Source organism: Colletotrichum tamarilloi (assembly GCF_030869305.1).
Source record: "Colletotrichum tamarilloi strain Tom-12 chromosome Unknown Scaffold_29.1, whole genome shotgun sequence".
Lineage (NCBI taxonomy): Eukaryota > Fungi > Ascomycota > Sordariomycetes > Glomerellales > Glomerellaceae > Colletotrichum > Colletotrichum tamarilloi.
Window position 1 is genome coordinate 1 of NW_026849412.1, and position 19,060 is coordinate 19,060.

Here is a 19,060-nt window from a genome sequence, read left to right on the forward strand (position 1 = left end):
CGATCCCAATACGAAGTTCGCGAACATCAGGGATATCCATCGGGCTCAAATCGAAGCGGGTGAAAAGGAGGTTATCACGGCTGAATCCAGCGACTCTGAATGCCCTAGTGAGGCTGGCAGCTGTATTGTAGTGGGTGTGGTTGAGGATCAATAGTTAATAGTAATGAGGAGGTTGGGTTGTGATCCCATCGTTTTTGTGGTGCCAGAAACAGGGGGGTGCCAGGAAGTGGGTATGTTGACTTATCGCACCGCGACATCAACTACCGCAAGAGCACTTCAACAGTTCTCTGCATCGCGACATTACAGAGCTCACATAGACAAACTGACGCCCTGTTGAGAATATGACTGGTGCGAAGTACTATTCTTCTTCAATCGCCTTCTGATTGAGTGGCTCGTACATTGGACGCCAAACCTGTTTCCAAGCCTGTGCGAACTGCGCGGCGGTTGGGAAGTCATCTATACCGCCACCAACATACTTGGCCCAATCCATCAGATGGTTCGCACAGGCCTGTGATCCAGCAAAACATTCCAACCAGAAACATCTAAACCTGCGTCAGCTCTTCATACTCATATGTGATCCTTGGTAGATATATGTTGAACTCGGCTCACTTGTGGAACTGTTTTGCTTGGGTAAGGTGCATGCTCTCGATGGCGACTTTACATGCCCACACGCAGGTGACCTGTTAGTTGCGGTGTTAGTCAGAGGCAGCATCATGTCATGATTCATGGAAAGCTTCTGTCGAGAACAGAGGCGAGCAGATTACAATGAGAAGTGCCATAGCTGATGTGGCGCCTTTGACACGCCAAGAGAATGGAGTTACTCACGCAGCAGGCAAATGAGTCACTTATGGCTACAAGATCTGCCCTTTCGGTGAGATTGAGGGCAAGTTCACGGATCTCGACGTCCGTCGTTCTAGTGAGCCCAAGGAAAAGAGCGAGTCAGTAATTTTACTTCGCAAACAAGGTTCAACTAGAGCTATTGACAGCCTCTCTTAGTCACATGGTTTACTTACTGTGATTCAACATCACGTCGCGAGTTTGAGATGCCATCTTGCCTTTCTCCGGTTTCGACAAGCAATCTTTCGAAAGTAGCCCTTCCAGCGTTCATTGAGTCGAGCATCAGCATTTCGTCGCTGTCTGTGATGGTAATGGCTGGCTCAGGGACGGTTCTCTTGAGTTCCTGGTCCTCGGTATCACTGGTGATACTCCGGGTACTACCGTCGACAATGACGCCCGCTAGTGCCAGGGAGAGGCACAAGACATTGCAAATGAAGATCTTGAAGAACTGCATGTTGTACTCTCTGAAGAGATCGGGTGATACAGGTAATGTTGGTAAAGAGGTAGATGATGCTGCAGTTCTGTTGTGACACTACCTCAAGGTTCGTGGGAACTGGGGTTTATTATATAGTTGAGGTTTCACGTCTGATGTCGTAGCTCCGATAACCTCATCCTAGAAAGAGATGCTTCAGTCGGTAAGCTTCCGCTGGCTGAGGTAAGACCGAAGGGACACCGGTTTCTCAAGTTTCCAGTTTGTGTGTTCAGTCTCCAGTTCTGCGCCCTCGCACGCCTACTCTTGAATACCTAGTTATTTTGGACTCGAAAATCAGATTCTCTTCCCGTTCGAGGATTTGACACACCTGAAAACAGCATTTCCGGACGACACACGATGGCCATGAAATATGGAGTCAACACCCAAACAGCGTTGTTTGTCCGTGTATGCATTATGTTGTCTTAGGTTGAAAGCATCCAGGAAATACTGGTGTTGATGTGTTATCTCATTTTCTTGCCTCTAAGACTGACATGTTACACATGTAGTGACACAAACTTCATCTTCCAGTGAAGTTCCGAGTGAAGGGATGAAAACGAAGACCTGGTCCCGGAATAGTTTGTGGCACGGCGGGTAGGTTTACTTTAAACAGTTTGCAATCGAAGAAGTAACCCTCAACCTCTCAAGCCACGCGCTGGCTTGAGCGTGCAAACTGGCCTACGATCTCGTGATATGTATGCCGAGATGAGTCGGAGGTAGTGAAGAGCAAATATGACTTTACTAGGCATCGTGCTAACAATCAGGAATGCAATCTATCACGCAGCTGAGGCAAATAGTCGAGAGGAAATCTCGCAGACAACACTGGCAGAACGACAGTTTCGTTCGTGTAAGCCATGAAACCTGTGAACAAAGAAAATTCAACACTTGGCTGTTTGCTTAGTCAAGACTATGCCTTCATTTAGGTGAGGTTGGTTTGCTGTGGGCTTCGAAATCATGTGTTTGCCAATCCAGCTTATCACCAGATCGACAATCATCATAGCAAAGATGTTTGGAGCCAGGAGAGGTCCAGCGTCAAGGATATCTCCTTGGTCTTGCTTCATGATTGATTGAACATCAGGCAGCAAAAGAAATATTCTGCTTTGGATGCGACAACATACTTCAGATATCAGCATTGGCCAACTCCGCACGCACCATGAGATCGAGGCGACAAACGTCTGCACGTTCTAGTTAGTCTGGTGCTTGGGATGGTCGCTCTCGGATGGCGCAGTCATCCCACCGAAACTAAGAATAGCTGGAATAGCACTACCCCAGGAGTAACTTATCTCGAATCAGTCCGAGTACACGTAGTGAGCACTCGTATCTATATAAGTTCTTGACCTATGTCACCTCTCTTTGTAAATGTATCTCTCATCCACTCATCTCATTGAGAAAACCCCCTCATTCTTGATTCAATAACTTCACTTTCATCAATATGAAGCCCACTGCTTTCCTTGCCGCTATGGCGATTGCCAGCTCCGGTGTCAATGCCGACTGTTTCCCCAATGGCATGATCGGCCACTATGGCACATGGCTCAAGCAGAAGGTTTTAGCCTTGAACGCGGACCGTCTTTCTCTTGCCTGCATGGCTATAGCCGGTGCAGCCAAAGAGTCTTTCGTTGGCGAGGAGAGTCGAACATACTGCATGCAGGAGGCGGACGGCTTGAAGTGGGACTTTACCATTAAGGTACTTGGATACGCAGCGATGTCTTGCATAGTGGATCTTGCTTTGTGCTTCTTATTCCAATCGAGGTGTTCTAACAATACGATCATAGAACTTGAACACCGGCAAACGACTTTTAGGACAAGCCGAGTGCATGTCTGGGCTGTCGAAGGAGGCCTATGGTTGCTACAGGGGAGGTAAAACATCCTATTGGAATTGGCAATACATGTAAGTTCGTCCTCGACTCCCAATCTTCACAGTGACCCCAGAGGATCTCTCTTTAACAAGTGTCTTATAGTTCCGATCCCAATGCCGGCAGCTGCATTGGAAAATAACCGAACTCACCTACTCGCTCTTTCTCTTGATGTCGCGACTGCATTGTCTTTTTCTTCCTTCATTCGCCTGATTTGTAGAATCAGAAGCTTTCTATCTACTTAGTTTCATGAGGTTACTCTCAATTTTGAATAAATTTGTCTTTGTATTATATGAGTGAACCTGTCAATGCATGTGTATGTGCCTATAGTAGCAAACTCGAGCCGATCAAGTCCTGAGTTATGACTCCGCAACACAAGTTTACGAATATGCGAGTAGAGAATCGGAATTCAAGAACAGCATTGAGAATATCTCATGCTTGATCGCAAAATCCATTTCTGAATGACCGTGTTCCTCAATTTTGGCGTGACGAGGACATTAACTGGGGTATCGCCGAAGTCATATTTTGATTCCTGTCAATTCAAGTTTCAAGCCACCGATGATGACATCTCACCTGCTCTTTCTATATGCAGCCTTTGCTTACACCCCCAAAGCTGATAAGTCTTGGCCTAGACATCAGCTGGAACAACTTGACAAACAATTCATCACCAAAACTGATCCCGAGGTAAGCTGCAGGCTAAGAAACATACTTTTTCAATGTTTTAAAAAGCAGCCTATCGTATCTGCCCGTAATCTCGGTGAGTATTCCAGTAAATCTATCATTGGGCCATTGCCGCAAGACCGAAAGCAGCTGAGACGCCATGGCTGGCTGAGAGCGCCGTGCTTACTCTGTCATTCCGGCTTCTTTCCCGAAGAAGAGATATCTTATGTTGATATGCGCCACCATTACGAATCTGAAGGACATTTTACAGGCAGCAGTTTTGCATGAAACTTGGCAAAGGTGTCGCAATATTGTGTACATAGGAACATACATGACTTTCCGGAGGAACAGCTATACATATATAATCCATGTTCTTGGTGTCTGCTTGCCATCCACTCTAGGGTTATCTGTGATAATTTCATACCTAAATCACCAATCATCAGACTCACTCACTCTCAAGATGTCTTCAGATGGAACTCAAGGACCCGTGCTTGTCCACGGCATCAAGGCAGACAATCCAGGTATGTTTTCATGTCAACTGGCATAATCCGCCTCTGTGATTCATAGCTGACGTCCCAAAGCCAAACCTCCCGTGCGCATGGAAGTGCGCGACATGATCAAGGACCATCCTGATCAGTGGAATTTGTATCTCTTGGGCTTGGAGAGATTCCAAAACTCGGTACCGGAGAGCGCGCCTCTCTCCTTCTTCGAGATTGCAGGCAAGTACAAGTTTTTAATTTGCGTCAACATGCATCAACCCCCCAATAGTCTGGCGGCGAGGATATCTGCTTGTCACTTAACAAGTATATCCCGACCCCGACGAGGAGTCATCTTTTGCTTTTTGGCCAGATGAGCTAAAGAATTCCGCTCTTAATGGCACCCATATCGTTGTTTATACACTGTGACGTTCCCGTCCCATTAGATTAATGCACTGGAGGCTAAAATGTATGGAATGAGGATTGTAAGGTTCTGACTTTAGCAGGTATTCATGGGCTTCCGTACAAGAAATGGCCAGACAGGGACTGGAACAACAAGATGGTCAGAGTCGACAATGATTTCGGCGGATTCTGCACTCATAGCTCGATCCTCTTTCTTACTTGGCACCGTCCATATCTCGCTCTATTCGAGGTAAGCTCTAACACCCACCGTCAAAGTGACCCTTTCTAACGTGGCTCAGGCCGAGCTGTACAAGCACGTCAACGCTGTTGCCAACGACTTTGATGAGAATGAGCGTCGAAGCGACTATGTGAAGGCGGCCAAAGACTTCAGAATGCCATACTGGGACTGGGCTCGACCTGACCTTGGAGTCTTCCCAGCAGAGGCTACATCCCAAGCTAGGGTCCAAGTCAAGCGTCCCCATAATAACCAGAAGGATTCTCGTATCGACCCAAACCCACTGGCAACCTACAAATTCCGAGAGTCGCGCACGAATACGAGCATCAATCAGGTACTTTTATCTTTAGACCATCGCTATGTATGCGTAATGCTGATCGGCGCTCTTAGTTCCCGAGGGTCGGAGGCACCATTCGCTACCCTGACCAGCCCAACAACAACAGGATGATTCAGAGACTGACACAGTTTTTTTCTGGAACAGACCCTCAACAGGCTTCAAGAGGGAAGAACCTGACGGAGCGTGTCATCTTCATCCTTCAGTCGTATCGTGACTTTGGATCTGCGTCCCACAATCGATTCAATCCTCCGAAGCAACCAGGTCAGCCCAACTTTGCCGAATGGGGGAGTATTGAAGATATTCATAATGCCATCCACACCTACTCTGGAGGCAGTGGGCACATGGGCAACCCAGCAATTGCCGCGTTTGACCCCATTTTCTGGCTCCATCACACCAACGTCGACCGGCTGTTCGCTATCTGGCAAGCTTGCCACGACAATCCCAATGATCCATCGACCTATGTGACTGACCAACGTGCGGGCGAGAGTTGGGGTAACTTCATCGTTAAAGCCGGTGACCCGGAGACGATCAAAACCCCGCTGGCTCCATTTGCCCAGTTGGGTACGAAGGACAATCAAGTCTTCTGGACGTCCGAGGGTGTCAGATACACCACTGAGTTTGGCTACGTCTACCCGGAGACTCAGTCCTGGAAGTTTCCCACTAAGGAGTCCATCCTCAACGAGCTGGGTCGTGTGTATGGAAAGACCGCCTCATTTGCCAACATTTTGAGAAGTGGCGATGAAGACTTCAAATCCTCCACCGAGGAGTTCAAGAGTCGTGCCAAGGCACATTTGAAGGCCGAGAACTCTCCAGTCTCGGCCTCAACCTTCTCGCTGGCTGCGGAACAAGATGATCAAGAGCCACTCCAAGAGGCCAATGAGCTAGACGTATTCAGTCCTCCAGAGGGTCGTGACCTGAAGAGCTTGATCGGTACCGACAACAAGTACCTCGAATGGCTTGTCAACATCAAGGCCGAAAAGGCTGAACTCGGAGGCAACTACGTTGTCCACGTGTTCCTGGGCAATCCCGACGACTCGGTTCCCTTGTTGTATGTGACCAACCACTCTCACGTCGGTGCCTTTGCCACCTTCGGCCAAGACGAGAACACCTCGTGCAAAAACTGTCAACAGGGCCGTGCTTCAGGACAGAGAATCACCGGCCAGGTCCCTCTCACTCTCGCTCTCGTCGAGCGATATGTTGCCGGCCTGATCGATAGTCTTGCACCGCAGCATGTCATCCCTTACTTGCAGAAGAACCTCCATTGGCGTGTCACTTTGCCCAATGGTGATCTCCAGGCCAGGAGCAACCTCAACAACCTTTTGGTCAGTGTCGTTACGAATGAGGTGACCATTCCTAGCAACCCTTCGGATCTTCCACGATACGCCGATGAGGTGATTCCTCAACCAGATGTCACCACTAACCGTGCGGGAAGTGGCCGCGGCGATGGAACTGGTTATGATGGCACCAACTTCTAGTTCAGAGACAGCTAATTTGAGCATTGAGGCAATGGACCAGGAAATATGACTGGATGATGAAGAAACAATATGCTGATTAGTTGCCGACATTTTCTGCTGTCGAGCTGAGGGCCCAGTTGACCAAGCCTCTAGCTGGAAACTACAAACATTTTACTATGTCGTGCTAGACTCAGTGATGGGATAATCCAATGCAGTTGAAATGCTAGCAATTCAATCTAAGGTAGTACGTTAAAACGCAGTCTTTCGGATACTTCCACAGTGATGTTAAAGAGCGCAGAAGTCATGGCTCTACAAGTGTTCAATTGCAAAAGATGAGGCGCATCATGGATAAAACTATGTCTGTTGGGGTGATAACGTGACCGTTGAGGTTCGCCTGGCTAAACAGGTTATCCGGATCTACAAGCCGAGACTCCGCCTTTTTGCGCGTTTGCTCTAACAGACACCAACAGGAGCGGCTGGGAATTGACTGGTGAACGACTTTCGCTTTCTGGTTAGAGACGCAAAAGAGCGGCCCAAATCGGTGGCTCTGAAGTCACTGCAACTCGCTGCAACTCAACTTCAAAGGGTCTAGAACAGTGGATTCGGACAGGGGTCAGGGGACAGGGTGGCTTAAGGTTCTCGATCATGCTGTTGGAACATAGTCTTTTTTTTCTCTTTGCTCTGCTCTTTTGGCCTCTTTCCCCCCCTCGATTCTGTCTTGTACCCATGGACTCATGCAGTCAGTCATCCTCCTCCTCTTTCCTTGGCGTCTGTGATTGCCCCCGGGGTAATGAATAACCGAGGCGGTCGGATATCTTGCTGACAGCCCAGCGACATGAGAATCCATCCATGTCAGTGTTGGTGTGATTTTCTGCCCCCCCTCTGTCTGTTGTGTGGTTGGTTCAAAGTGCGAAGTGCGACTTGCTCAGCACGAAACCCCTGTCGCAAGGAGCTCGGAGGGAGTCCGGACGATTGGCCGGCGATAGCGCACGTTGTCTGAGACCAGCGCGACGCCCAGATGGGGTTTTTGGTCTCGTCAGCCCGGTGCAAACCGTACCCAAGCCGCCGGTTATCCGTCTTTGCTGATCTGAAATAGCCTGACAGCTGCCACGAGAGCCACTAAACAGCCCTCCGTGTATGTGATTTGGCGGGATTCCGATACACTTACTGTCAACTAGCCCACCGCCGATGACGTTGCCGGCTCCGGTATCCGTACATCTTCTCGTTTTCAACGTCGAAGGAAGCCCCCCACAAGGCTGGTTCCCTCTCGAGTATGCACGTCCCTTACTCTTTGAATGTTTCGATCGGGTCTCAACAGTGTGGTTGGCTGCGACTACGAGGCGCCACGGACGACACGAAGGTGGACTAGAGCCAAGCTTTGCAAAAGATGGCTAAGCAACGGCGGCCCCTCTACAACATGGTTAAACAGACTCACAGACATCAATATTGCCCGGTGCTGCCTGAGAATAGTGGGCAGATACGTGTATCCATCACGGAACCCTTGCTGCCGATACAGTCCCTTACCCTGGACGTGAGATATCCGACAATGCACGGTTCTTTAGAATCACCTGGGTAATAGCGGAACCTGTCCTGTAAACAACCGTAGCATTTGCTTATTTAATCTTAAATCTAGAGGCACAGCTGCAGGTTGCGTTAGGCAGACCGTTACTAGGCTATCTACTCAGTCAGTTGGCGAGCGGTTTTGATGTGACGGACAGGGGCCGCTCGGCCGATTCCGCACGTGTAGGCCGTCAGATGACAGGGATCGTGAGTGTCGCGATGGGTGAGCGGAAAGCCGCTAGTGTAGGATCCGGCATGACGTCCGGCTGCGCGGCAGTCTCCGGATGATTGGTCTTGAAGGGCCCTGGGCGGGCTCAACAAGCTTAAGATGTCGGGCGAGCAACCTGGCAGGGTTCAAGCAAAAAGCCAAGTTGGAAAGATGGGTCTCTGGAGGAGGAGGACAAGAGGCCCAGAGGGTCCCGAAACACCGTACCGCTGAGCAGATCTACCACGTTCAGTCTCCAGGAATATTTCTCTGGTCGTGTTTTGCCGTCGATCTCTCCCGACTTCGTATCCGATCAACGCAAGGAACAGAAGCTTTCGATGGGCTTCACTTTGGATGACATATCGCGCCAACTTCACGAACGTACACGAGCTCTTACAGCCACCTTTTTACTCACGTTCCCGTATCAAACGCCGCGCGAAAGCTATTTCCCTCACCGCCAGCAAGAACTCTTCGGATCGCACTCATGATGCAGAGTAAGCAGAGCCGGGCGAGGCAATTTCCCACGGCAAAAGCGGCCTTATCCAAATCATCAGGCTTGGCCCGCTGCATCTTTTCGCGCCGTCGTCCAGCGGCACAGCAGGCACAAGAGGCACAAGAGACACAAAATGGCACAGCAGACAGAGAAACCACTCTAGACGTTGGAGACCGATATCCACACAGCCCATTTGTCCAGAGACACATCCAACGGCGTCTCACAAAGCACTCACCCCCTGTTCTTCTCACGTAGCCCTATCAGGCAAGCGCCCTTCGTAACCCTGTCCGAGACGAGCAGGCCCCCCCTGCTTGTCTGTTTGACGGTGGGAGTTTGAGGCCGTGTAGTTCCAGCCGCATGTACCGCCTACCGTTGGCCTACCTGCCTATCTCGCGATGGAGTCAGGTTGTCGCCATGCCAGGGGGTCATCGTGGACAATGGCGTACAGCGCCAGAGGGGCGGTACCGTGGTCGCCCTGGCCGGTTCGCAAGGCAGAAACCGACGTGATGGGTAGATATGCGAGCCATACTTGACATGGCCCCCTCTTCAAGTGAAGGAGGCCACGATACATAATGCAGCGGCCGTGGCCTTTGGTCTCTCTCATGTGGTATTGTGGCTCTCCTGCAAGATCTGTAAACTCTGATTTCCGTGTCGATCACACTTGACATCGACGACTTGATCTGCGTGTCACGCAAGCTCTTGTTCGCCGTGACGATGAAATTCACCACCTTTCTCGCCGGTCTCCTGGCCGTAGTTACACAAGTACAAGCGGCGTCCGTCTTTGCCCACTTCATGGTATGTTCACCTCTGATGCTGGCATCCCTACCAGGTCCTCGACTTCATCGTCTGATGTCTCAGCTGCTAACATACTTCGCCAGCTCATCAACACCAAGAACTACACCCTCAGCGAGTTTGAAGATGACTTCAAGATAGCAAAGAATGCCCACATCGACGCTTTCGCCCTTAACATGGGTCTAACGGACCCCAACACCAACTCGTCTCTCGAGACTGCCTTCGTCGCCGCCAAGAATGTTGGATTCCAGCTCTTTTTCTCCTTTGACTACAACGGCGGCTACCATGGGGGTAAGCCCTGGCCCAAGGAGACTATTCTGGACATGACAGAGAAGTACTTCAAGCTCGACGAGTACTTCAAGTATGCCGACAAGCCCCTCGCCTCGACCTTTGAGGGCACAGAGAACGCCGAGGATTGGATCGAAACCAAGAACAAGACAGGCGCCTTCTTCATCCCCGACTGGTCATCCGTGTCGCCCGAGGACGCATTGGCACTAGGAAACGGCGTTGCTGATGGGTTGTTCAGCTGGAACGCGTGGCCAATCGGTGACCAGGACATGACTGACAAGAGTGACGCTGCGTATGCTTGGGCCCTGAAGGGCAAGCCTTACATGATGCCCGTATCCCCCTGGTTCTATACCAACCTCCCTGGCTACAACAAGAACTGGGTGTGGCGCGGCGATGACCTCTGGTACGATCGCTGGAACCAGGTGATGGATGTGATGCCTGCGTAAGTCAATTTTGCAAGAACTATTGTCTCTCTCTTATCATTCGAGTAACTGACAATCGATAGCTTCGTTCAAATCATCTCCTGGAACGACTACGGCGAATCACACCACATCGGTCCGGTCCGCACCAACGCCATGGAGGCTTTCGAAGTTGGCGAAGCCCCCTTCAACTACGCCCTCGACCATCCCCACGACGGCTGGCGCCACTTCCTCCCCTACCTCATCGACAGCTATAAAGCCGCCGTGGCCCCTTCGATCAAGGACGAAGCCCTTATGACATGGTACCGCGGCTCGCCCGCCCTCTCTTGCAAGGACGGCGGTACCATAGCCAACGCAGTCACACACGACCAAGAGACCCTGACGGCAGCCCAGGTTGTCCGTGATAAGATCTTCTACTCGGCCCTCCTAACGTCTGCAGCAGAGGTCACCGTCTCCGTCGGAGGCAAGGCGCAGAAGGGCAACTGGACCTCGACCCCTGATGGCGGCAAGGGGGTGTACCACGGAAGCATTCCCTTCCTGGGCACCGGTGACGTCGTCATCACCATGACCAAGTACGGGACCGAGATCGCCAAGATCGATGGGCGCAAGATTGCAAACGAATGCCCTGGCGGCTTGACCAACTGGAACGCCTGGACGGGCAGCACGAATGCCCTCCACGTCGACGATCCGAGCCCGTCACCCACGCAGACTGGAGGTGGTCCTCAATCCACAGCCAGTGACAATGACTCTGGGGCATCCAACCTCTCGCAAAACGGTTTGATATACGTCATCTTCGCTCTCGTCAGCTTAGCTGTTGCTGGAGTGGTGTGAACGGGTCAGCGACTGTGATAGCTGGGACACATCAAGATGTCAACATCCGAACGTCTCTAATCCACTGGAAAACTGCGACTACGACTGCAAGACATCTCCTTAGGCTCAGTCAAATCTTGGACACAAGTTGACGCATCAGACTCGACTAGTCTCAAACGTGGGCATAACTTCGTGAGTATAGCATTGTCAGCCTTCGTTCTCGTGCAAATGACTGACACATACTCCAATAGAGCGTCTCAATTTGGCGTCAAATTTTCACTTCTCCTGTTCATGTTTACTTCACTAGGCATTCACAGCCACATTCACAATTTTAATGCACGAGTTCAGGGACGATAGCATTATGAAGCTTTATGATTTTCAACTGGCAATTTTCATGTACAATACCAATACCCCTCTAAATAGAACTAGATAGAACACACCTCAATCCCTGGACTTTCGCAAGAATTTTGGAGCAAAAAGCCTCAATCAAAACACACAATCTTGCACTTCTACTACGCCGTTCACGTTGAGCAATGAAATGAACTCTCCCGCACGTGAACCCCAGGACGAGTTGATTCAGTGCAGGCGTTTATGTACGATAATCTCGACCTCTTGTCGCGCGATGTAATGCCCGATCTCGGTGAACAGACTCACCGAGGGCGGGGATCAGCATCCATGCAGCGTGAGATCCAAGGTTGCCATCATCGAGCTGCCTTTCCGGGACTAGACGACCTACCGCATTGCGCTCAAGTAATTCAACTTCAGAGCTGCATTCCTTAAACGGGGCATCCGGGACGTCATCCGATCTCACATCCTCCATCCTATCTTTAACCTCATCACCCCTCCCTTCAACCTCACTCATCCTCAACTCACTCCGCCCGCGAGATCGATATAGGTATTTGCAGATCCGCAATGCACTGGCTCATATCACTACTCTCTGCCGCCGCTATATTCTGGCAACAGGCGGCCAGCGATCCAACGCTGAAATATAATTCTCTCCCGCCCCTCCGCGAGCAAGCCCGCATCCAGGATGCCTGGACCGACGAGCGCAAGGCGGGCATTCCCGCCCTCCTCAAGAAATACGGCGTCGACGCCTGGCTGGTTTGCTCTCGCTCACTCGCCCCTCATTTCACAAAGACGGCGGAATTGACACAAGCGATAGATAAGCCAACGGGAGTACGCTGAAGAAACAGTCTTTTGGTCCCTCAAACCGGCATCAACCTTCTCCGCCCGCCGCCGCACAACATGCCTCTTCCTCGCCGAACCCATCGCCTCCACCAACTCATCTGCTAGCACAACCGATGCCACCCTCCCACAGCAACCCGGCTGCATTATAGGCTGGACCGCAGATGTTTGGGCGACGCTCAAATCCCAGCTCGAAGCCGCGAACCCAGCCACCATCGCCGTCAACGCGCACCCGGAAATCGCCTTCGCCAGCGGCCTGCACGCGGGCGAGTATCAGGCCATGGCCTCCGGGCTCGGCGGCGAGTGGACCTCGCGCATGGTCGTCAAGCCCGAGATCGCCGTCGAGTTCATCTCGGCCCAGCCCACGTCCAAGATGCCGCGGTACAGGGAGATCATGGAGACGGCTTGGGCGATGATTGCCAAGGGATTCAGTGAGGCGGTTGTCGTGCCGGGGAAGACGACGACGGGGGACCTGGAGTGGTGGTTCCGGGAGGAGATCCTGGCGCACAACTTCTCGACGTGGTTTCAGCCGAGTGTGAGCGTCGTCGATGAGGCGCTGCCTTGGACTATGAGGTTGGAGACGACTGCTGATGAAGATGTGGGAGGCAGGGTCATTCAGTATGGGGACATGCTCCATGTTGATTTTGGGTTGACGGCTATGAGGCTGAACACAGATACGCAGCATCTCGGATACGTGCTTCGCCCCGACGAGACTGATGTGCCTCAAGATCTGAAGGACGGCTTGAAGAAGGGTAACAAGCTTCAAGATATCGTGAGGCGAAACATTGCTGTCGGTAAGACGGGTAACGAGATGCTCAAGGCGTCGCTGGGAGAGATGCACGCCGAGGGCATTGAGGGACGGGTCTACTCACACCCAATTGGGGACTGGGGACATTCTGCTGGTCCTCTTATCGGTAAGAAGACGACATGTTCCATTACAAGACCGTTGATCTGGTGCGGCGCTGACTTCGCATAGGAATGACCAACATGCAAGAGTACGTCTCGGCGGCTGGCGAATTGGCTGCGATCCGTAGTATGTGGTTCAGCGTAGAGCTTCTCGTCGAGCATTACGCACCTTCGAGGAACACGACCCTTTGGTTTGCCCTGGAGGAGGACGTGTACTGGGCTGGCGAGGAAGAGGGATGGCAATGGGTCTACGGCCGACAGGAGGAGTTCCATCTGGTGAAGGCGGCGAAGCAGCAACAGACGCCGGAAGAGTTGTGAGATGAGTCACTTCTTCATTCAATTTGTGTCACTTCACGTCGTACAGGAAAATGCAAAGAAAAAGAAGACTATTCGCTGACAAACCGAAAAAGGGGAATCTCATCATGAATTTGCTTTTAATGCCCGTTATTTACAACACATCCCAGTTTCCAACCAGCTTACGCCTTGCCATTCTCCCTCTTAATGGGAGGCAGCAGGCTCTTTGTCATCTGTCTTGCGTGCTGCGCCATGAGCGCGTCCAAGAGGACGATCGCCGCCATACCCTCAACGATGGGGATGGCACGGGGGACAACGCAAGGGTCGTGACGGCCCTTGGCGGCCAGCACGCCCTCCTCTGAACCGTCGTAGGTCGCCGTCGTCTGGTCCACGCCGATGGTCGCGGGGGGCTTGAAGGCGATGCGGAAGTAAATGGGCGCACCGTTGGAGATGCCGCCCTGGATACCGCCAGAGTAGTTGGTCTTGGTGGTCAACTTGGACCGGGGGATACCCATGCGCTGGGCGTCGGCCTGGAGCTCCGACTCGGGCGCCTTGATGAAGGCGTCGTTGTGCTGGGAGCCCGGAATTTCGCAGCCGCCAAAGCCGGAGCCGATCTCGAAGCCCTTTGTGGCGGGGATGCTGAGCATAGCGTGTGCAAGCGAGGCCTCGAGCTTGTCGAAGCAGGGCTCGCCGAGCGCCGAGGGTGGGTTGCGGATGACGCAGGTGACGGTTCCGCCAATGCTGTCGTCGCGCGCCTTATAGTCGCTGATGAGGTTAATCATCTTCTCGTTGGTCTCCTCGTGCGGGCAGCGGACAGGGAGGAACTGGTCGACGGTCTTGCGGTCGACGGTGTTGAGGAGCGAGAGGAAGGCGGGGTTCGTCGAGGGGCTCGGGTGCTCGGGGGTCGGGGGGAAGAGGTGGCAGTTGCCGACGCTCGTGGTGAAGGCGGTGATCTCGGTACCGTAGGCTTCGCGGAGGTACTTCTCAGCGAGGGCGCCGGCGGCAACGCGGGCAATTGTCTCGCGGGCGGAGGAGCGACCACCGCCGGAGGAGGCCTTGACGCCGTACTTCTCGAGGTAGGTCCAATCGGCATGGGAAGGGCGGGGAAACATGTCCATCGTAGAGTTGCCGTAGTCCTTGGGACGCTGATCCTCGTTTTGGACGAGCATGCCAATCGGGGTGCCAAGGGTGACACCGAACTCGGTACCGCTCTGAATGACGACACGGTCCTTCTCGTTTCTGGGCGTCGTAATTGAGCTCTGGCCGGGGCGGCGGCGGTTCAGCTGAGGCTGGATATCGGACTCGGTCAGAGCCATGCCGGGCGGGACGCCATCGACAATGACGCCGACGGACTTGCCGTGGGACTCGCCGTAGCTGCGCAGAGGGGCATCCTATGTTAGTCCACAATTGGCCACGAGAGACGAACAAGAGGAATTGGGTCGGAAGAGGCGACGCACGTCGTGACCTTGAAGTAATTGCCGAACGTTGACATTTTTGCTACCGCTATAAAGGGGGTAAAGTTGGAGTGTGGGAAACGAGAGGAGGGGAGAGCGGTATGTAAGTTTGGAAAATTATCTGGGCCGATATTCGGTGAGTCAACCACAGAAAGAAATCGGCAGTCTGCGGGGTGGAGGGGTTTTCTATGATGTAGTTGAATTGCCCCGTTAATCGGGTGGGTCTTGCCCATACAGGGGTGGGTGGCCTAGTGAGAAAATGGACTCTGTTAGATGCAACTTACTTGAGAACCTCATCTCACCGCGTTGCTCACTCATTCGTTCCGCCATCAAACGGCAGTGAATACATCCTTAACGCGACCTCTCTTACTCGTAAACTCATCAAACTGACTTAGACTCATTGCTTTGCTCTCAATCTATTCTCATACACTCTTTTAATCTTCGAATCACAGTCGGTTATCACGAGACTTTTCACAGGGGCTCATGAAAATGTTAATCTGAAAGTACCATCAATCCCGTCTCATCCAATATCTCTCACAGATCATCACAATGCTGCCACTATGTAGCATTCAAGGAACTTTGTTCCGCATCAGACCATCAATACACCGAACCTCCCGCCAAACCCGATTCTTCTCCGCCCTCGCCGCCTCACCAACCTCAAAGACCCAAGTCTACACCTCAAACTCTCGCGACCCCTACGTGAACCTCTCCATCGAGCACCACCTCCTTCAAACGACCCCATCTGACTCGACCGTCCTCTTCCTGTACACAAACCGCCCCAGCATCGTCATCGGCCGCAACCAGAACCCGTGGCTCGAGGTCAACCTTCCCCTCCTCAAGTCTCTACCCCCGTCGGATGCCATCGACCTCGTCCGCCGCCGCAGCGGAGGCGGAACGGTCTTCCACGATGAGGGCAATGTAAACTACTCCGTCATCTGCCCGCCTGCAAACTTTGACCGCGACACCCATGCAGAGATGGTCGTCCGCGCCCTCCGCTCCCTCGACGTCGAGGGCGCCGCCGTCAACTGCCGCCATGACATTGTCATGACTCTTCCCCCTCCGCCTTCCTCTTCAGGAACCTCCGAAAAAGCACCGGATACCACCGCCTCCGTAGAAGCGGCATCGTGCAGCAAGCCAAAGGTGAACGCGGAAAACACGTTCAAGATCTCCGGCTCGGCGTACAAGCTCACCCGTCTCCGCTCCCTGCACCACGGAACGTGTCTCCTCTCGTCCCCGAACCTGCCGCGCATCGGCAGCTTCCTGCGGTCTCCCGCGGAACCCTTCATCAAGGCCCGCGGCGTCGAGAGTGTGCGCTCACGTATCCGCAACGTGGGCATCACCGACACATCGACGTTCGAGGATGCCGTGATTAGCGAATTTGGAAAAATGTACGGTGACTTCACTGTCCGGGCAGAACTGGGCGAGAAGGATGCGCTCGGAGAGGATAAGGTTAAGAAGGGACTCAAGGAACTACGGGTAAGCTGCCATTTCTTCTCTCCTCGGTCGGCGATAGTCAGGGTCAGAAACTAACGGACATACACAGTCTCGGGAATGGACGTATGGCCAGACCCCTCTATTCACCTTCTCTACACACCCCTCTGAAGAAGACACGCGGGAACGTCCTCAGCTCCCGGGCAACGTGAGTAAACATCTTCATCTCTAGTCTTTGGTCGTTTCGTTCCATCCAATCCCGCTTGACCTCTTCAACGCTCAAACATGTAGCCAATCTACCCAGCACAGCCAGCTGACCCCGTCCAGTTCAACCTCACATTTGAAGCCCGCCACGGCCTCGTCCAAAGCTTCTCTCTGTCCGGACCGTCCTCTAGTCTCTCTAGTCAAGGATCGGCCAAGCTCTCGAATTCCATGATCAACACCCAGATCTGGGAGGTCGCAGACTGGGAAGAGCGTCTCCGCGCGGAGGGTTTAGACCATAGCGAAGCGTCGACCGTGGGAAAGTGGCTGAACTCTGTGCTGGCAAATGGAAAGTAAATCAAACTCAAGTTCGGATTGATTTCCATTCAGAACAGAACTTATTCCTGTACGATAAAGAAGTTGTGAGGCAGGGTAGGCAGGGCAGTGTATGATACTACATCCAGGACGACGAGCCTACAGTAGCTTATCGTGCCTAGCAAGCCGTAATCAACAGCATATCTCATCACCTGTTTCATCTCTAGATCATTGCAAATGTCTTTTTCGAACCATCCCCTTTACCAAGGCACTTAAGAAAATCCCTTGAATTATGTTCAGACCCTTTTTAACTTCTCTATCCCTCCAGATGCGCACATCTGGCTTCCGTCTCCGAGTATTTGGCACATTCGGACCCTGATAGCAAGACTCCTCCAACGACACAATTCTCTACCTGTCTTTTCATTTTGTTCCCTCGCAAGGCACTCATGTTGTCTTTGCCAGCTCCTTCATGTCGCTTCGCTCCTGAACCAAGGCAGCAATGGCTTGACCGCCGTCAGAGCCAAGGCTCTGGAAGCCACGGATCACTCCCTCTCTATCGCCCTTTCGCATTTCCTGACTCATCTTGAATTTCCCCTCCAAGCGGTCGATAGCGATCTCAATGCCAATGATGTTCTTCTTCATCAATTCAATATAGCGCTCAGGGGCGTCCGCAACCTTCCAAGGGCCGGGTCTATCTCCCTTTCCAGTGTAATCCATGACAGACGTCTCAGTGTGCCTGGACAAGTCATCAATCTGCTTTGATAGGAAGCCAGACGCAGTTTCTGACTTGCTGTCGAAGTAGATTGTTGCTCGGCCGTAAGCCTGGACGGCGGCGTAGTTCCAAGTGGGAACAACCTTAGCAGTCGTGGGCTTCGTCTCGGTGTAGAACTTGGGTGTGACATAATGATGAGGTGCGGCCGTGAATAGCACGAGAACCTCCTGATCGAGTGTCGTTGATTCAGTACCGGCAGATTGGACAGCTTCGATCATTGCTTTGCTTTGTGGATTTTGGCGGGCTAGGTGGCCCCTCAATCGGCCGAGTTCCTCATCACTCGTCTCGTCTTCCACATCCAAGACAAAGGGGATGTGGCTAGCAAGGATGAGGGGATGGGCATCTGATGGAATGGCGGTAGTGAGAACACCGAGGGGGTAGTCTCGAATCAGTTGTTGCAAGGCGCTGATACATGTTTCCGCGTGTGGTGATGGGATAAACATGATGTAGGATAATACTAGTGCTTAAAGGTATTGAAGGTGTGTTATCTCAGTCAAAGTGCTTGAGAAATCATGAGCGCTCCCTCACCCATTAAATATTCCTTATGAAACTAGATAGTCTCATATTAAACGCGTGGTATGTTGTCAAGTGAAAGCTGAGTAGTCACACACTTGTCTCCGGCGTGCAGTTGAATCAAGTTTCTCTAATGCCACCTGGGTTGCAGAGTCCGAGAGTCGCCGAGAAATGTGCCACATTGACATTGGCCAGATCCTCAAAATTGACTTGACCAAGACGTAATATCCGTCATACCATTGGATGTGTTGTTCAGATTGGGCCATCCATTGAATGCTCTCCGCGGAGAAGCTGATATCACTTGGCTTGGACAAGCAGCTGCCACTACCTACGACATGAACGCCCTCACAGATTTGTCAGGAATAGGTAGATGATTCACGCCCTTCCAGTAATACTTCACTAAATTATATTGACATAACGTAATCAAATGGAGTATTACAGCTGGCTAAATGTCGAGGCGTTTTAAAAGGCTCATCTAGTGCCCCTCCCTGGCTCGGACAATATGTCCGACGGTAAACGTGAGTCACCCCACCGGGACTTCCCTTCATGATGGGTGATTGTGCAAGATTCACGTGCAAGTGAAGATTTTGTTCTTTACAAGACTGAACCACATTGATCGTGGAAGTAATGATACGAAACTTGCTGGCCGTCGATACGGACTCATTGTCCTACCAATCACAACCAGAACAGATCATGCCA

General features: G+C 52.1%; 9 protein-coding genes across 9 annotated transcripts; 5 read left to right on the forward strand and 4 right to left on the reverse strand.

Annotated features, from left to right (window-relative positions):
- Positions 1 to 605: 605 nt before the first annotated feature.
- Positions 606 to 1,291, reverse strand: CTAM01_08323 (uncharacterized protein; the record flags this gene model as incomplete). Its single annotated transcript, XM_060524343.1, has 3 exons — positions 606 to 680; positions 826 to 913; positions 1,014 to 1,291. The coding sequence occupies 3 exons, from the start codon at positions 1,289 to 1,291 to the stop codon at positions 606 to 608; spliced, it is 441 nt and encodes a 146-aa protein (XP_060380856.1).
- A 1,447-nt stretch (positions 1,292 to 2,738) lies between these two features.
- CTAM01_08324 (uncharacterized protein) lies at positions 2,739 to 3,301 on the forward strand (the record flags this gene model as incomplete). Its single annotated transcript, XM_060524344.1, has 3 exons — positions 2,739 to 2,990; positions 3,079 to 3,194; positions 3,265 to 3,301. The coding sequence occupies 3 exons, from the start codon at positions 2,739 to 2,741 to the stop codon at positions 3,299 to 3,301; spliced, it is 405 nt and encodes a 134-aa protein (XP_060380857.1).
- Positions 3,302 to 4,279: 978 nt separating this feature from the next.
- CTAM01_08325 (uncharacterized protein) lies at positions 4,280 to 6,744 on the forward strand (the record flags this gene model as incomplete). Its single annotated transcript, XM_060524345.1, has 5 exons — positions 4,280 to 4,340; positions 4,401 to 4,622; positions 4,802 to 4,947; positions 4,997 to 5,266; positions 5,323 to 6,744. 5 exons carry the CDS (start codon positions 4,280 to 4,282, stop codon positions 6,742 to 6,744), a joined length of 2,121 nt encoding a protein of 706 aa, XP_060380858.1.
- A 1,777-nt stretch (positions 6,745 to 8,521) lies between these two features.
- On the reverse strand, positions 8,522 to 8,728 carry CTAM01_08326 (uncharacterized protein; the record flags this gene model as incomplete). Its single annotated transcript, XM_060524346.1, has 1 exon — positions 8,522 to 8,728. A coding segment is annotated over one exon (207 nt), but the record flags the coding sequence as incomplete, so codon positions are not given.
- A 967-nt stretch (positions 8,729 to 9,695) lies between these two features.
- Positions 9,696 to 11,311, forward strand: CTAM01_08327 (glycosyl hydrolase family 71; the record flags this gene model as incomplete). Its single annotated transcript, XM_060524347.1, has 3 exons — positions 9,696 to 9,776; positions 9,860 to 10,503; positions 10,567 to 11,311. 3 exons carry the CDS (start codon positions 9,696 to 9,698, stop codon positions 11,309 to 11,311), a joined length of 1,470 nt encoding a protein of 489 aa, XP_060380860.1.
- An 891-nt stretch (positions 11,312 to 12,202) lies between these two features.
- Positions 12,203 to 13,699, forward strand: CTAM01_08328 (xaa-Pro aminopeptidase family enzyme; the record flags this gene model as incomplete). Its single annotated transcript, XM_060524348.1, has 3 exons — positions 12,203 to 12,391; positions 12,453 to 13,389; positions 13,452 to 13,699. The coding sequence occupies 3 exons, from the start codon at positions 12,203 to 12,205 to the stop codon at positions 13,697 to 13,699; spliced, it is 1,374 nt and encodes a 457-aa protein (XP_060380861.1).
- A 158-nt stretch (positions 13,700 to 13,857) lies between these two features.
- CTAM01_08329 (chorismate synthase) lies at positions 13,858 to 15,167 on the reverse strand (the record flags this gene model as incomplete). The annotated part of the gene is made up of 2 exons (XM_060524349.1): positions 13,858 to 15,049; positions 15,133 to 15,167. The coding sequence occupies 2 exons, from the start codon at positions 15,165 to 15,167 to the stop codon at positions 13,858 to 13,860; spliced, it is 1,227 nt and encodes a 408-aa protein (XP_060380862.1).
- A 511-nt stretch (positions 15,168 to 15,678) lies between these two features.
- On the forward strand, positions 15,679 to 17,118 carry CTAM01_08330 (lipoyltransferase; the record flags this gene model as incomplete). The annotated part of the gene is made up of 3 exons (XM_060524350.1): positions 15,679 to 16,605; positions 16,673 to 16,768; positions 16,852 to 17,118. The coding sequence occupies 3 exons, from the start codon at positions 15,679 to 15,681 to the stop codon at positions 17,116 to 17,118; spliced, it is 1,290 nt and encodes a 429-aa protein (XP_060380863.1).
- Positions 17,119 to 17,520: 402 nt separating this feature from the next.
- Positions 17,521 to 18,291, reverse strand: CTAM01_08331 (transcriptional regulator; the record flags this gene model as incomplete). The annotated part of the gene is made up of 1 exon (XM_060524351.1): positions 17,521 to 18,291. One exon carries the CDS (start codon positions 18,289 to 18,291, stop codon positions 17,521 to 17,523), a length of 771 nt encoding a protein of 256 aa, XP_060380864.1.
- Between the last annotated feature and the right edge of the window lie 769 nt (positions 18,292 to 19,060).